Source organism: Pelodiscus sinensis, chromosome 1 (assembly GCF_052426305.1).
Source record: "Pelodiscus sinensis isolate ZL-2025 chromosome 1, ASM5242630v1, whole genome shotgun sequence".
NCBI classification, from domain to species: Eukaryota; Metazoa; Chordata; order Testudines; family Trionychidae; genus Pelodiscus; species Pelodiscus sinensis.
Genome location: NC_143052.1, coordinates 123313592 through 123331189, shown reverse-complemented (window position 1 = coordinate 123331189; position 17598 = coordinate 123313592). Strand labels below are relative to the sequence as shown.

Genomic DNA, 17598 nt, shown 5'->3' with positions numbered 1-17598 from the left:
TCATTTAAATCGCAGCTTCATTTGCCTTTGCCTATGTGTCTAATCTACATGCCTCTGACGACAGAGGCATGTAGTCTAGACACAGCCTTAAAGTACACCTTGTAGCTATCTCAGCTTTCCACCCAGGTTTGGGGATGGAGTCCCCCTTTGGGAACCCAGTGGTCAGCCGTTTCCTTAAGGGTCTAGATCAGCTCTACCCATAGGTGAGGCAGCCATTACTGTCATTGGGATATGAATTTGGTACTCTCCCAGCTCATGCCCCTCCTCCCCATTTGAGCCCCTAGCTACTTGCTGTCTACCCTACCTCTCTACAAAGTGGCCTTCCTGGTAGCTATTACTTCTGCCAAATGGTCGGTGGCATCTGAGCCTCAGTAAAAGGTTTTTATAAGAATAAGGTGCAGCAAAGGCCCCATCATGCGTTCCTGCCAAAGGTTGTGTCACCTTTCCACGCTAATCAGGATGTTTTTCTCCCTGTTTTCTTCTCTAAACCACAAGACAGGGATAGGGAGCCACACTCCCTGGATGTACGGCATGCCCTTGCCTTCTACATTGAGTGCACTAAACTGTTCCACTGGTCAATGCAGCTCTTTGTCTCCCCGGAATGCATGAAGGGCCTCCCGATTACATCACTGTGCCTGTTGTCCTGGGTGACTATGTGTCACAAGCTGTGCTGTGACTTGGCCAAGGTGCTGGCCCCATCTACCACAGCACATTCCATTCCGAAGCAAGCCTCAGTGGCGACCTTTCTAGCAATAGTCCCAATTCAGGACAACTTCAGGGCAGTTCACACCTCAGCGCATCCTCAGCGCACACCATCATGGCTGATTATTTCCTCACTCAGCAGTCCCAGGATGATGCAGCATTCGGTAGAGCAGTACTGCCCTCAGCAATGAGTTGAGGTCCAACCCCTCCTCTGTACAAACCACTGGTAAATCACATATTGGAATGCACATGAGCAATCTCTCATTCTAGAAGAAAGAATGGTTACTTTCCTTTTGTAACTGTTCTTTAAAATGCGTTGCTCATGTCCAGACCCATCCGCCTCCCTTTTGTCAGATTGTTCCAGCAAGAAAGAACTAAAGCAGGAGTTGAGACGGCAGGGGTATATATTTGACACCGCGAGGTGTCACCAAGAGGGCGCTACAACTGACCCAATGGGTGCTGCTAAGGAAAAAGTCTTCCGAAGATCATGCATGCAGCACACACACACACACACATATATTGGAATGGATATGAGCAGCCCACCTGGAAGAACAACAGTTATGAAGAGTAAGTAACTGTTCTTTCTGTTCACACTACGCAATTACCCAGCAGGCCTGAAATGAGGCAGTGTCTGGTAGAGCGGTGCTCCAATCGGTGGACATTTAGATTCCGTCTCCTAAACTTAGGCTAGAGAATCACCCAATTGAAATTGACATGAGCGGCACTCAAAGAAGAAAAAATAGTTACCTTCTCGTAACCGGTGTTCTTCGAGATGTGTTGTTCATGCCCATTCCTGTACCCATCCACCTACACCTCTGTTGGAATAGCTGGCAGGAAGGAATTGAAGGGTGGAGGGCTGGCAGGGCTCTCGGGTTGAGCATGAAGGTGCAAATCCAGTGGGTATCTAAGTCAACCCGGTGGATGCTGCTAGGGAAAAATCCTAAGGCTGCCATGCCTATGCCCAGTGTACTTAGTGGGACCATTCACGTAGTGAGGTGTTACGCAGCATAAAAAATAAGGGTCAGGGTGCTGGTATAAAGGGTGTGCTGAGAGCCACTGAACTAAATCGTAAATCCTGTATATAATGGAAGGGACTTCAACTTAGAGGGTGCAAGAGCACTTTTAGTTCCAACACCTATGATAAGGGTACTAGAATCTGGCCCCATCTCTTCTGAAATATTACTGTGTAGTATACTGATGCAGTTAGTGACACTATATTTTAACTATATAGGCTGTAAAAGACTGTAAAATTTTCCTACGGCATTCATTTAAGTTTTGTGATGAGACATTGTTGCCCTCAGGGTGAAATAAAATTGTTGATGCAAATACAATAACTGAAAAATCTGAACTGCCTGTTGAGATGTTAGTAGAATTTAGATGCACCTGATAGAATGAGAAACTTGCCTCATGGTACTTAAGACAGGATGCAGGTGCACCATGCATTTGATTTACATTTTCTGTTAAAGTGTCCTTATATACTGTAGCTCAGTCGCTGTATCTAATCACAAGGTTTAATGGTCTTAAACAGTGCACTTAGGGCCCTGTTCAATTAAAAAATGTCCTAGAGAAATCCCTTTTTCATTGTTTTCTCAGACTTACACAGCCTTCTGCAGAGAAGTGGTAATTTTTTTTATTAAACTGGGCCCTAGGATTCCTTTCATTCCAAGTCATTTTCCTTTCAACATATTCTGTAACAGTCTTAGTACAGAAAATATTTTTCCAACTAGCATTTACAAAAATGGATCGTTTGCTTCTCCATTAGTTTGAAGACCTCTGGAATACAGTGTCTGTTGATGCTGATGGAAGACTGAAGTACTGTGATTTTTTGAAGAAATTCAACTGCGAAGCAGTAACAATGCCATCAGATACTCAGGCTATGAACAGTGCTGCTTGCCCCTCCAAACCTGCTACTCCTGCTGAGCCTGGGTCACGGTTACCTTCTCAGCCTTCACGTCCCAAGACAGCAGCTTCTCCTTCAGTTCAAGTGAAAGTAGGTGTTTGATTATTTAAGGACTTTCCTGGGTTTTCATATTTATTAGAGGCCTGATCCAATGCCAATAGAAGTAAATGAAAATATTCCCATTGACTTCATTGAGCATCAAATCAGACCCAAATGTTTGTTGATAAGAAGCTTTGGCACTTTGCAGAGGATTTGGGGTGATAAAAAATGGACTTGATCCTAAGTTGGCGTAAGTCGGGTGGGGAACATATGGTGCCAGCTCCCCTCTGTGGGAAGAGGGGAGTAACCCCGAGCCTCGTGGGCTGGAGTCAGACAAGCCAGGGCCAGATCTAGCCCACAGACTGCCTGACAGTGGGAGGAAATGGCTCCATATGCTGCTGCTTCCCCTCTTAGTCCCTCTCCTCCCTGGCTAGGGAAACTGCAGCACAGCAAAGTGCTGCCTAGAGGATTTTCCCCAGCTGCTCTGATTGGCCTTAATCACAGTCAATAGGAGCAACAGGGGGGCAGTGCCTGGGAGTGGCAAGGGACAGGGAGCCATGTGCGTCCCTGGGGAGCTGTGCTGATAAGTGCCCCCCCCATCTCTTAGACCCCACATCCTACTTCGCTCCTGCACCCCATTCCCACCCAGATCCTCCCCAGCCTGCTCCTGCACCCTACCTCCCACCCAACCCCCCTACCCCAGCCTACTTCCCAGCAGCCCCCACCACACATTGAACTCCTTATTTTTAGACACCCCCCAAGGTTCTGGTGTGTGAGTGGAATGTGGGGAGGGTCTTTCAGCAGCCCCCGATCCAAAAAAGGTTGTTCAAAAAGCAGTAGCCAATTGAACAGATTAAAGCTGCAAAGGACTTCCCATGTTTGGTAGGTCTAAAAGCATTGACCTGCTGAGAACTTGATTATTGTAAGTTCTTGCAATGGAAAGGCCTAACACATTCCTCCTTTATGCCTAAGGGATTGATCCAATTCTCACTGAAGTCAATGGAACATTTCTCATTAACTTTAGTGGAAGTTGGATCTGGACCTAGAAAGATCATAGGAACACAGGTTCCCCTGCCCAAAAATGCACATCTGTTGAACAGCCCCAGGTCTATGTCATCATTGCTCATCATCCTAGAAGTACCCCGGTGGCCATGTGTAAGTGGGATGTGGGGATCATAGCCAAGATTTATGATGTAAGCCTGAGATCTGCAAGAATACATGGGAAAGACCCTGTGAATATTACATTAGAATCTGTCTCCCTTCACAAATGTCAGTGGAGCTCACGCCACGCTGCCCAAGGCTGAGGGCTCACAAGCCCATGCTTAATCGCTCCTTGTTCTCAGAATGATAAATTCTACTGAGTTACACATCTATTGCAAAGAACAACTGTTTCCCTTCTGGTCACACCCTCTTCTGCTGTAGAGGAGAGCTCCCCTGTTGTGATCACTGAAGGGAAAGTGGAGTGATCCCTGAAGTGGAGAATGTACAGGGAATATACTTTGCACCCAATCCTTCTCTGTTGGAATGGGGCTTTACTGTTCCTCTCCATGCTGCCTAAGGGGAGGGGAATATATGGCCATATTATAGGCATGCTTGGCATAATTCATTTTTAATATAATTTCGACAGATTGATATTTATTTTTAAGCATTTTTTACATCTATTGATTTAGACTTTCACAGTAGAGGGAAATTATAGGGGGAACTTGCAAAGGTAAAGGGGGTCAGACAGCAATTATTTAATGACAGTAGATATTGAAATTTAAAAAATTAGTTTTCTAACCATTAAAACACAAATTGTCAACACCACATGTCAAAATATACTGCATAAATATCCTTATATCAAACGCTATTAAATTCTCAAACAGCATTTCTCTTACTTTGCCAGTCTGTACATTTCAGTTATCATGAATGAAAATATTTTTTGTTGGGTTATGAGTATACAGTGAAATTGTTGTTTACTGACATTTGCTGATAAAAATCAAATGCTTGCAAGCCCAATTATAAGGTTCTTTTTTTAAATTTACAGTAGGTAAATTAGTATACTTGCTTTAAATTGTCCCATTCCAAGAATTTGTGCATTGATCTATTTATTGTGAGATTGACATCAAATGACATCTTGTTAAAACAAATATATCTGCCACTTACGGAACAATAGGTTCAAGGGGGAATATACGTAATTGAGCTATGAGTTAAGCAGAGTCAAGAAAATTACAGACAGAAAAACACTCGGTAGTTTCAAAGTAGATCAATTTCCAGCATACTAATATGCATGGTGTCATTTTAACATGTTCATCCAAGAAGAAGAATTTTTACTCTAATGCTGACATAAATCAGATCATAAATAGGGATGCTTCAAACAGGAAGGTATGATAAAGTTTGGGAGCAGTAGAGCTGGGATTTCTTTTAATGTTTTGTCTATGTAAATCTTAAATTTGCCTGTTACTTTAGACTCCAGTGTCCAGCCGCCCTCATACTGCAGTGGCATGGTCTCCACCTTTACTGAACTGCGAACCAATAGAAAATAAAATAAGAAAGATCATTCAGCATTCCTGGAGAGAAATACTGAAAGCCTGTAAAGAGAAAGATGTTGACCGGCTAGGAGAAGTCTCAAAGTCTGATTTCTTAGGTTTGTTGCCATCTGAAAATTGTGGTACCTCATGCTAAAATGTGCTTAAGCTTCTTTCTAGCTGCCAATTTATGGGAAAACACTGCCCTTAGCAATTGGTATCAGCTGCATGAGTGATCCGGGTTCCATAATACTATTGTAAAGTAAAATCACTCAAAGAAGGCTGTGGGGGAATGTACCGGTAGGCAGAATTTGTTTATTTGAAAGGAAAAGCATGGTTTTAGCTGGTGTTTGCTCTAGTATACAGCATAGCATATGGACTGGATGGATTGCCATGCTCCCCAACAGAATATTCCCTTGTGATAGTAAGTTTAGGCACCAAACCTTAACACTAGCACACTCATAAGAGGCTTTATTGAAATCAATGACAGGACTTTTATATATTTCAATAGAAGCAGGATTTCATTCTTAGTGTAGTATGCTGCTCTCCTGCTGTGGATTTGTGTGTGTGTGTGTGTGTATGTGTGTGTGTGGGGGGGGGGGGGGTAATTATCAGTGCATTCTTTCCGTAATCAGGATATCTGCATGGACAGACTTTTTGCCTAAATAATAGCATAGGGTACGTCTACACTACCCTGCTAGTTCGAACTAGCAGGGTAATGTAGGCATACCGCACTTGCAAATGAAGCCCGGGATTTGAATTTCCCGGGCTTCATTTGCATAAACCGGCCGGCGCCATTTTTAAATGCCGGCTTGTTCGAACCCCATGCCGCGCGGCTACACGCGGCACAGGCTAGATAGTTCGAACTAGCAAGCCATTCCGCACTATCTGTACACCTCGTTCCACGAGGCGAACAGATAGTGCGGAATGGCTTGCTAGTTCGAACTATCTAGCCCGTGCCGCGTGTAGCCGCGCGGCACGGGGTTCGAACAAGCCGGCATTTAAAAATGGCGCCGGCCGGCTTATGCAAATGAAGCCCGGGAAATTCAAATCCCGGGCTTCATTTGCAAGTGCGGTATGCCTACATTACCACCCTAGTTCGAACTAGGGTGGTAGTGTAGACATACCCATATAGATTCATGTTACCCTCCATATAGGAACATATTTTGGCTTGTAAAAGCTACAGATTCTGCTTAGTTAATATTATGCTTGTTTCTTGTGTGGTCATTAAAGTGTTATCACTTACCTGTTATCCTGCTAAAAATGAATTCCCCCCCACCCCCAAGATACCATGATCCAGATAATGCATTTATGTGACAGTCCCTAGAAATGGTGGCTTGCCAATATGTCCCAAATAACTAATCTGACCTTTGTTTTAAAACAAGTCACCTATTTGCAAGGATGGCAAATTGACTCTCATTTCCTATTTCTGTGTTTCTTTCAGCCATAGCAGAAAAGTTCAATTTGAATTTAAGTAAAGAAGAGTTTAGCCAAATAACAACAAAATATGATATTAAGAACAATGACAGATTTGCATACTGTGACTTTCTGCAAAGCTGTGTCCTGCTAATGAAACCACAGGAAAGTTCCCTGCTACAAAGGATGAGCATTCAGAAGCCACGAATATCGGTACAGTTGGGGCTTGTTTAGCTGTTTGTGAACTATTTGAGGCAGAAACAGAATATTTTAGGGTCTGATCCTGTTGTCGTATTTATGCGTAGAATCCCATTGGCTTTCCATGGAGTCCAATGACTTCCATTGACTTGTTTTGTTCACGTGGTATTTACTTTAGTCAAAGCATCCACAGAATCAGACCCTGCATATCTAATTCATAAGATAATCTAGATACAATTTGATTAATAATTTAACATATGTGTAAACTGTAAAACACAAGGAGGGGTATTAAAAAGAGGGAAGGCAGACAGTTTGAGCTGCGGAGATTCAGGGTTAGAGTCTGTTTGAAGGCAACAGAAAGTGGGGTAGGTCAGGAAGCTGATTGCTCCCAGTGTCTGCTTCAGCCCCAGCCCTGCACAGTAAGGGCAGTCACGGAGACACTGTGTCTCTCGTCAATGTTCTTTCCAGGACAGTCTCCAGTGGGTGATAGCCAGTGCATACAGCACTCTGACTGCTCTTCACCTGCGTCCTTATCTCCAGCACACATGCCTCCAATATGCCCCCCATACCAGATACAGGGAAGAGAGATGCATAGCACCTAGCTATTCCCAGCGGGGCATCCCCAGCATTGATGTTACAGGCAGCTTACCCTGCAACGGCACCCCCTGGGATATTTGGCTTCATAGGAACTCTTAATCATTCAGTATCGGTATGAAAGTTAAGGCAAAACCATCACGTTTTGCTTCAGACAGTTTCAGATTGTTCACATCAAGTCCCCTTTGTGCACAGATTTGATACTGTAAAATTCTGTCTCATATCTAGGGATGGATAGAGCTACAATTTGAGCCTTTATCTAGTATCATTTTCTGTTTATTCGTTTAAGTTTACAAAGTATAATGAAGTGCCCATCCCGTGTTCTGGGCACTTTTACATAATACAATTGTCACAACAATCCACTGTGTACAAATTCTCAGCAAAAGGCATAATAACATATAATAAAATCCTCTCTGTGACAGGAGCTGTACATAATAAAACTAGCTCTTGGCTTTCAAGCCCCTCCTTGTCTCAAAAGCAAAATAAAGGTTGCAGACCACACAGAGACTCTGGGAGTGTAAATAAGGAAGAGAACGGGTCACTAATACAGAGTGATCCGAATTGCTTGGTAAACTGGGCTTAAGCAAGCCATCTGTTTTAATATGGCTAAATATAAAAGCATATACCGAGGAACAATTGAAGAATGTAGGCATAGTTTCAAGATGGGGGACTCTGTTCTCCAAAGCAGTTACTCTGAAAGATGTTTGGCAAAGAGGGGAAGTGGGGGATAATCAATTAAAAATGAGCTCTCAAGGCAATTCAGTGGCCAAAAGGACTAATGCAGTCCTTGGATGCATAAACCTGGGAATATCAAGTAGGAGTAAAAGAAGTAAATTAGCCTTGCATTTGGCACTGGTATCTTCACTGCTAGAACACTGTGTCCAGGTGTGTTGTCCGCAATTCAAGAAGCATATTGATAAATTGGAGAGGGTTCAGAGAAAAGCCATGAGACAGAATAAAGGATTAGGAAATATGGCTTCAAACAATAGACTCAAGGACTCCACTCTATTTAGTTTAAGAAAGAAGAACCACCTGGGGAATAAATATTTGATAACAAGCTCTTGAGCCTAGCAGAGGAAGGTATGACACTGTCCAGTGGCTGTAAGTTGAAGCTAGACAACTTCAGTCTAGAAAAGAAGGCGTACGTTTTTAAGTGCTCGTACTTAGTGATTGGAGCAATTTACCAAAGATTGTGATGGGTACCACATCACTGGTGATTTTAGAATGAACAGGGGATTTTTTTTTAATATGATGTGGTTTAGCTCACAAGGAATTGGTTTGGGGAAGTCCTAGTGCCTGTATTATCTAGGAGTTCAGATATAGGATCACCATGGCCTTGGAATCCATGAGAAGTTGGGCCTTGAGTTTTAGTGGAGACATGCAGACTCTGAGCTAGAGAGAACAGTCTGGGTCCCTACAGCCAGGATGAAGGGCTCCCTTTCTACTGGAAAAAGTCCACAGGGGCCCCCACGATAGTTGATGGAAGTCTGCTTAGGCAGCTGAGCTAGGCAACAAATCTTTCCACAGCTCTGTACTTCCCAAGATTAAGATGAATTTCACTGTGGGTGCTTGTACCAGCTGCCCACACTACTTGAACCCAACGTAGTAGCTGTACAGGGCCGTCTGTGTGCTCACTGCTTGCTCAGTATCCTGTACAGCACATATGAAGAAACTGTGGTCTCCAATCTTTCCCAGTGGCTGGAATAACAGCTCGGTGGGGGGGACACAGCAGCTTTTTGCAAGGTCAAAAACAACTTCCTCAAGGTCATCTGAATCAGTGGGTTGTGCCCACAAAAGCTCATGATACTAGCTATACATTTTTATAAGTCTCTAAGGTGCCACAGGACTCTGCATCGTTTCCTCCAAGATGGCAAGAAACAATACTCCCCTAGTAATTCCCATGCTAGATTTTGACTGTCTGGCCCCAGCTATTTCAACTATAGAATTGTTCAAAGCCTACTATATAATGGGGCAGGTATCTCTTTTACCCTCCTCCTGGACTCATCTAATTCATTGTCTGATGAATTTAGACACTTTCAGTCAAAATCTAAACATGAAAACATCCAACCTGAAGAGTGAGTTTCCAAAGAGTTATACGTAACTGAAAACAGAGGTTTGGAGGGGGAGCAGTTGTGTGCCTTGGATTGCTGCTGCTTTGTAACATTTATAAAATGCTTTAAAAAACCCATAAATATCTGATAAAGAATTGTATTAATTTTACAAACACATCACAATAACACAAATTTTGGGCTTTGACATGTTTCAGCTTCACTTGCTGAAGAATGTTAAAAGGTGAAGTGAATCTAGTACTATTTATTCTGCATCAGTCAAGGTTACAGTCAGTCTTTGGTACAATCAAAATTTTACTGTAATACCTTTACATTTCAGCATATGACTGCGCTGATCTACCGTGTTCTTTATATTAACAAATATCTTTCCCCCCACATTTTGGTAGCGGAGTCCTGGACCACAGACCCTGACATTTTTCAATGCAATGCTAAGAATTCAACCCCAGATCTTGCACTGCTGGAGACCAATGAGACGAACGTTTAAATCCTATGACGAAAGTGGGAGTGGGCTGTTAAGTGTTCAGGATTTCAGGCAGGTAAATTGCCTTTACTAATCTAATACTAACAGACTGAAAACCAAAGTCTCTAAATAACCGTCCTCAAACAGTTTCTAAAATCATGGCAACTGTACGTTTACAGACATACTTGCTGTGACATTAATACTGAGCACTAATAATACTGGTAATTACCCTCTTTCCAATGCATACAAAAGCACACTACTTCTTTCCCACCAGAATGGAGAATAGTGGGCTTCATCTGCCCAGGAGAGAGACTGGGGAGCAGATTGGTGAGGAAGAATCCTTCCTACCAGGCCCCTCTGCAGTCACTTCTACAGCCTCAGGATTCCCGTGAACCACCAGCTGCTATGTTCTCTTATGAAGGGGGAATAGCCGTGTGTATTCCTCAGCATAAGACAGCCCCATCTGGAGTGGAGGTTTCAAGCTAGTTTACCAGATGCACCTGTCTCGCTTTCCTCTTCAAGTCCCCACAAAGAATCCAGACAGTCTTTCTTCATGCAAATGGGCCTCATTTGTTATAGAAGAGAACTGCATAATCCCAACACTGTAATCCAGGCTATTAAATACAGCAGCCCCAGGATTGCTCACTACACTCCAGTTCTTCAGTACAACCCTCTCTGGCCTTTTCGCTACAGTTCTGTGGCTCCAAGACCCATTAGGTATCACCCTGCACTGTTCTTAGCCTTTATCCCTCTCCAGCCTTCCCTGGCTCAGGACAACAGCTAGGCTATGTCTACACAGCAACGTAATTCCAAAATAACAAAGAGCATGTCTATACAACAAGCTATTATTTTGAAATAATGTTGAGCTGGAGGAGTTCTTACTCTGACTCCTGTAACCCTCATTTCACAAGGAGTAAGGGAAGTCGAAGGAAGAGTGCCTGTCCTTCAACTTCCTGCTGTGTCGACAGGGCTAAAAGCCAAATTAAGCCATTTCAACTTTAGCTATGCAATTGACTTAGCTGTGTCTACACTACGAAGAAAAGTCGGAAAAATTGCGAAGTGCAATTTGCATATCTTTTTCTGCTTTTCTTATGAAAGAGGCTTTTCCGGCATTTGGCCCATCTTCATGGGGCCAAATGTTGGAGAAAAACCCTCTTTTGGAACATCCCTTCTTCTTCATAAAATGAAGTTTACAGGGATGCCAAAATAAAATCTGCTTTTCCAAAAAAATTTTCAGAAAATCAGAGGTGTTCCTTGGACACAGCAGAGCTTTTCTGGGGTACCCCCAGGATCCTGTAAAAGCCCTGTAGTCTAGACATACCCGTAGCTGAAGTTTCGTAGTCTTATTCAACTTTTTCCCTGCAGTGTAGATGTGCCCCTTGGTAGCTACTCCACAGGCTTTCTAGCCCTCAGCCCTTGTCAGGTCTCCTAACACTGCCTGTATTGAAAGTCAGTCATCAGATGAGCCTCTCTAGTAACTTCCTAATAATTCCTCTCTCTGGGTATGTCTACACTACCACCCTAGTTCGAACTAGGGTGGTTAATGTAGTCATACGAACTTGCAAATGAAGTCCAGGATTTGAATTTCCCGGGCTTCATTTGCATGTTGCCGGGCACCGCCATTTTTAAATGTCCGCTAGTGCGGACTCTGTGCCCGCGGCTACACGCAGCACAAACTAGATAGTTCGGATTAGGCTTCCTATTCCGAACTACCTGTACGCCTCGTGGAATAGGAAGCCTAATCCGAACTATCTAGTTCGTGCCGTGTGTAGCCGCGGGCACGGAGTCCGCGCTAGTGGACATTTAAAAATGGCAGCGCCCAGCAACATGCAAATGGAGCCCGGGAAATTCAAATCCCGGGCTTCATTTGAAAGTTCGTATAACTACATTAACCACCCTAGTTTGAACTAGGGTAGTAGTGTAGACATACCCTCTTTCTCAAGAGGGCCTACTGAGAGTCTTCTACTCTCTATAGCTTTTCTAAGAAATCACCTCCACCAATCTCTTTCCTTCTCCTCACTCACTAGGCGTGCATTGACACGCGCTATGCAAATCACATATCTTATTTCAAGGTAATTTTGAAATAAAATGCTATTCCAACAAGTCCCTTAATCCTCGTGGAATGAGGGTTACAGGGACACCAGAATAGCATGCCTGTTATTTCAAAATCTAATCCAAAATAATGGGCATGTCTATAGACATAGAATTGCTATTTTGGGATACTTCTGGTATCATGAAATAGCTCTGCTGTCAAGACGTAGCCTAGCTTTCTTGCTGATCTTTTATTGCTCCCAAGTGGTCCCTTTAATTGGCCAAATAGGGGGCAGGGCCATCCTTACCCATACTCAGAATAAGCAGCTGCATAGGACACACAAAATATTTGGGCACCACTGGGTCTTAATATGCACCCATTCCCTCTTCCTATCCCTCATCTGTGGCTCTGCTGCCTCTGGAGAGGATCTAGTTAATTTGACAGTGAAAAAGCCTGCCAGACCTATTACCAGAACCATTCAAGAGCCATTCAAATGGTAATGAAGCCATTTAACAGGCATTTGCCTACTTCGGGTACATACTGTCAGTTTCTGAATTTATTGTGTTAGTCTAGATGGCCTTAGTTTAAAATTTGCTTTAAAACTATTTCATGAGTGTGCCTAAAGATAATGAAATCACATGTATAAAAATCATCATTCCTCCCTCGGGCTGTCATTGGGAATAGGGACACCAGTTTAATCGTACTGGGTCGGGACCCATAAATCCTAAGGGTGTCCCTGACTGGGGCCACTTGTTCTGGCACACTTCCAGGGGACCTTACACCCTGAGATATTCTTTGATAGCAGGATGACTCTCTCCCCTCTTTCTGTCCCACCCTTCCATTGGAACACAGATCTGTGGTACGTAGGGCTACGTATCCTCTGCATGGGCGTCTCAGATCCAGCACCTCACCAAACAGTAGAACCACACCCATTTCAGTGTCTGCAAGGCTGCTCCCCACTTGCAGTGCCATATAGCACCATGAGACCAGGGATTAGTACTATGCTCGTGGATTCACACCACTTGGGAGTTTGATTGCTGCTTAGCATACATTTTACTTCTTTTTTTCAAGATCCTTGACATTTCTATAAGTAGATATCAGAATCGTAATATGAACCACGGTAATTGTATTTGCCAGTCAAGTTGCAAGGATTTAAAAAAATGATGCATGAAGCTGTTTAATTAACACCGAGTCCAAGTGGGATACCAGTGACCTTCTCCACATGGTATCTCTGCCACTTAGAACATCTGATGAAATAATGGACAGTCCTCAACTGTACCAAGTATTAGCTCTCATTTTGCTCTCCCATTCCTCAGGCTGACAGGAGCCAAAATGCCCCCTGCTGTAACTTAAAGCAATCTGAAGACCCAAGGGCAGAGGCTCTATAGAAATTGCTCTAATGGTGTGGGGTCAGTTAGAGCAAGGTGTAGGCCAGCCTCACCGCATATACACTCTTCAGACATTCTCCTCTGTGAAGGTAGGAGAGTGAGATACATAGAGCCATATCAGCTTTATGCCTGAGATTTCCCCTGTGTGAGAGGAGCTTCCTGACTGCTTTGTACTATCTCAGAGGTGGATATCACCTAGAAAAGGGGTTAGGATCTGGTCCAATGTAATTTTTAAAAACATTTATGTGACATCAAGTTTATTTGTCAAGCATTTGGTAATAACTATTTAACTCAGGCCACTTTATCCCAAGCAATTTAATTACATTAAGAGAAAAATGAAACCAGTCCAGTTGTGTGCTAGGATATATTAGGTAAGTTGATTTTTTCCTCTGCAGTGCTTAAGTGCTCCTCTAAAAATTTCCTTAAGGTACTATAGACAAAAAAATAAATTTATGACATAAAAGATGGTGTACTTGGCAAGCCAAATGGCTTCAGCAACTCCTTAGATTTCAGTTGATTTCATGAGGTCGGGAATTAACTGCAGCGTAAGCAATAAAAGTGCATTTATGTGTCTTAAACAATACTCATTGTGCGTTGAGGTGCCAGGCAGTGTTTTGTTAACAGAGTTAAATAAGCCCACAAAGAAAGGAGAAATCGGAAATGGGGTTCCAGTGAAGTATGTCTAAGGTGTTGTAAGATAATAGTGAGCAGAGAGATATTTAAATAACTTAAGGTAAGAAGCTCTCCTATTAGCATTCTCACTTATCAAGGAGTTAATAGACTGATGAGTGTTGAAACCCGTGCTCTGCATAAGGTGACACAGATACAAATGTGTGGCTACTGTAACACTAGCACAGCAGTGATTTCAGATATTGGCTTGGCTCACATAAATTCAGTGGCAACCAGCAGGGTAGAAAAGGAGGCAGACTGATCTGAAGATACAGGTGGAGATCCTGTTGGACAACAAACTATTGCAGAGCCAGTGGACAGCACTTAGCGTATGACTAGACCACAGGGCTCCGTCGATGGCGCCATGTAGATGAGTTTACTAGATATAGGAAAATGAAGCGGTGATTTAAATAATCGCCACTTCATTTACATAAAAATGTCCGCCACGCTGTGCTGATCAGCTGTTTGGTGGCACAACGGGGCAGTCTGGATGCGCCATGGTCGACAAGGGAAGCCTTTGTCGACCGCTCCGGTAAACCTCATTTCACAATCTCAATGGTGTGGAGCTTGCACACAAGCACAGGGCGGTGGGGAATAAGGCTTCTCCCAGTTCTCACAGCAGTGTGGCTCTGGCCTAGCAGGGCCACTCCCCACCAGGCAAAGCCAGATAATGCACAGGGTCTTTAGTGTCTGCAGCCCAGGGCCTCGGGCTAAGGGGGTTTCGCAAATGTATCGGGACTTTTGGTAGCCAGGCGATCTTTTTGTCGGACTTAGACCATGGCTCTGGGCTACAATCCCTAAAGTCCCTTTCTTAATCTGGTCCTGCTGAGAAATGAACATCTCTTTAGTCGTGGTGCCAATGGCTTTAAGGGCCAGATTTTTAAAGATATTTGGGTTTTCAAATCACCTAAGCATTGTTGAACTCGGTGGAAATCAGGCACCTAAATTCTTCTGAAAATCCCACTGTGCATCTGTCTGTGCTTTGCAGGGACCTCCATACCTTTAAACATCTGGCCCTTCGTGTCAATAGCATTTGGTACCACCTGGTCAGTAGTGTTCTCATTAAAGGTTAAGGAAAGAAAACTTAGTACTGAGTGCCCCTTCAGAAGCTCCCATCACCACAGACTTGAGGGAGTCTCATAGGCAGAGTGAGTAGATATATTGGACAGGATTGTTCCTTCCAGTTCTTCGGATGGAAGGGGCCTGGACACCCCCACGAGACAGCAAAGGGAGAAGCCACATCTGGTTAGCATTGTCACTCCCTGTTATGTGTTCAACCAGGTAGACTGTTAGCTGTTCTCAATGGGACCATCACCTAGATCCCTGCAGGGCATCCAGGAGCAGCTGCTGTGTGGCCAGCATACAATAAATCACTACCTGCAGGAGGTTTCAAGAGCAGCAGCCAGTGGAGCTGTGTCGGCATAGGAAAGCTGGGGAGCAATAGTAAGGTTCTGGCTTTCACAGATTTGTATCCAATTCAAAACTGTGGGGCTGAGCCTTCAAGTAGTTTTGCAAAGAGTGAACGATGCTTGCGTGGTACATGAGCCCTGTGCCCAGCATTGAATGTCACCCTTGCCTCCTAACATCAGGTGAGCAGGGTGATTGTTGGGAGGTTGCAGAATCCCCATTGCTGGAGGTTTTTAAATACAAACACCTGCTAACGATGGTCCAGGCATACTTAATCCTGCCTGAACCCAGGGGGATGAAGTAGCAGATGACATCTTGAGGTTCCTTCCAACCCTACATTGCTATGATTTCTGATGACATTTTGTGTATTTTGCAGGTTCTGCATCGGTATCACATCAACCTGACTGAGGAAGAGTTTTTTCACATTTTGGAATTTTATGATAAATCATTATCTTCAAAAATTTCCTATAATGATTTCCTGCGGGCATTTCTGCAATAGGAAATGGAAGGTGTCATCAAATGCAAGAAACTATAGTTAAAAGAGCTCATGACTGATTCATAATTCCTGATTTCTAATTAATAAATTAACCAACTCCAGCCTTTTTTTGCATCAGCAAGCTCATAATACTTAAAATTTGGACAAATGCAATGGTCATGGATTGTAGAGCAAATCTGCATGGCAGAACTATTAATATTCACATAATTCATTTTATCTGAAAAAAATTATACCAATTCAAGTTGTTATAGTAATGATTTCTAAAACCTTACAAGCATCTATAAAAATAATACATTTCAGAAAATCGTTTTTGTAAAATTAAAACCCCTTTTTAATTTCAATAAAAGGTTTGAAAGGCTTACTATTCATTTTTATCAGATATGATAGAAATAATACATTTGGAAAATTATATTATCCTTCATTATTAGAAAATTGTCTACTTTACAATTGGTCTTACACCCTACTTGATCATGTACTGACATATTTATATCTCCGGTAGCTTTATATGTTGATATGGAACAGCTACTATACCCTGAACACACTACATGTACCTTGATGTGTCATCTTTTTGCATTTATGCATTTTTCCATATTTTTCCCATATTTTAACATACAAATAAAAGTTAAAAATAAAATTAGAAGGAGCTAATTCACCATTTACTCTTGTATTTGTCACTGCAAATGTGGAATTTTATAGCTCCAACTTGCATATCCTCATCATATTAACCCTGAGGTTTATTTGTATGGATAAACTATTTTTATAATATATAGCACACTAAAAGTAAAAAAATCAGTTAGATTTATTGGTTTTGCAAAAGTGAATAGTTTGAGCACCTATTAGAAAATTTTGGGGGAGGTTTCAGTAGAAAAAGATAACATGCCAAGACAAAGTTAGTATGGCTGAGGCATATGTAAATCTTAAAAGAGAAATTAAAAGATAATTATTTTGACTGACAGCATCTTTGGTAAGCATGAACTTATGATCAGCAGGTTCTGTTTTCTTGGCTTATATCAGTTTTCAAATGAGCACGTTCTCTCAGGCCAGATCTACATTAGGGGATACATTCAAATTAAGATATGCAACTCTAGCTATGTTCATTGTATAGCTGGAGTCAATTAACATACCTTAATTCAAACTTTGGCACTGTCCCCACAGCGGAAGGTTGATGGGAGAAATGCTTCCATCAACTTCTCATACTCCTTGTGGCCATGTCTACACTACAGATAAGATCGAAGCAGCCGCAGTTGATCTTCCGGGGTTCGAATTAGCGGGTCTAATGAAGACACGCTAAGTTGAACTGAGAAGGCACTCCCATTGATGCTAGTAGTCCTGCTTCTACGAGGAGTAAGGGAAGTTGAAGGGAGAAAGTGCTTTCTTCGACTTCCTACAGTGTGGATGGAGCCAAAATTCAAGTTAAAGTACTTCGACTTAAGCTACACAATTAGTGTAGCTGAAGTTGCAGATCTTAATTCAACCGTATCCCCTAGTGTAGACGAGGGGTGTGAGGAGAAGGGGCACCCTCAATATTTGATTTAGCATGTCTTTACTAGACTAAGTTGAATACTGGAAGATCAACCTTGGAGAGTCAGTCATTGGGGATGTATAGAAGTGGCCTCAGAAACTAATAGGTGAATACATCTCTTCATGGCAACTTGAATGTCTTCTCTGCCACCCTGTCATTTTCACTGATCCACTGAAGAGCTCTATGTCTCCACAACATG

The 17598-nt window shown here is 42.8% G+C and overlaps 1 protein-coding gene across 3 annotated transcripts in view; it reads left to right on the top strand.

Annotated features, from left to right (window-relative positions):
• EFCAB6 (EF-hand calcium binding domain 6) overlaps positions 1-16238 on the top strand; it is a 162179-nt gene extending 145941 nt beyond the window's left edge. For all 3 annotated transcript variants that reach the window (XM_025187059.3, XM_075899542.2, XM_075899562.2), the window contains 5 exons: positions 2465-2692; positions 5090-5267; positions 6593-6777; positions 9812-9961; positions 15758-16238. In XM_025187059.3, the coding sequence (XP_025042844.3) occupies positions 2465-2692; positions 5090-5267; positions 6593-6777; positions 9812-9961; positions 15758-15880 (864 nt within the window). In that variant the 3' untranslated portion in view covers positions 15881-16238. The remainder of the gene's footprint in view (positions 1-2464; positions 2693-5089; positions 5268-6592; positions 6778-9811; positions 9962-15757) is intronic.
• Positions 16239-17598: the final 1360 nt, after the last annotated feature.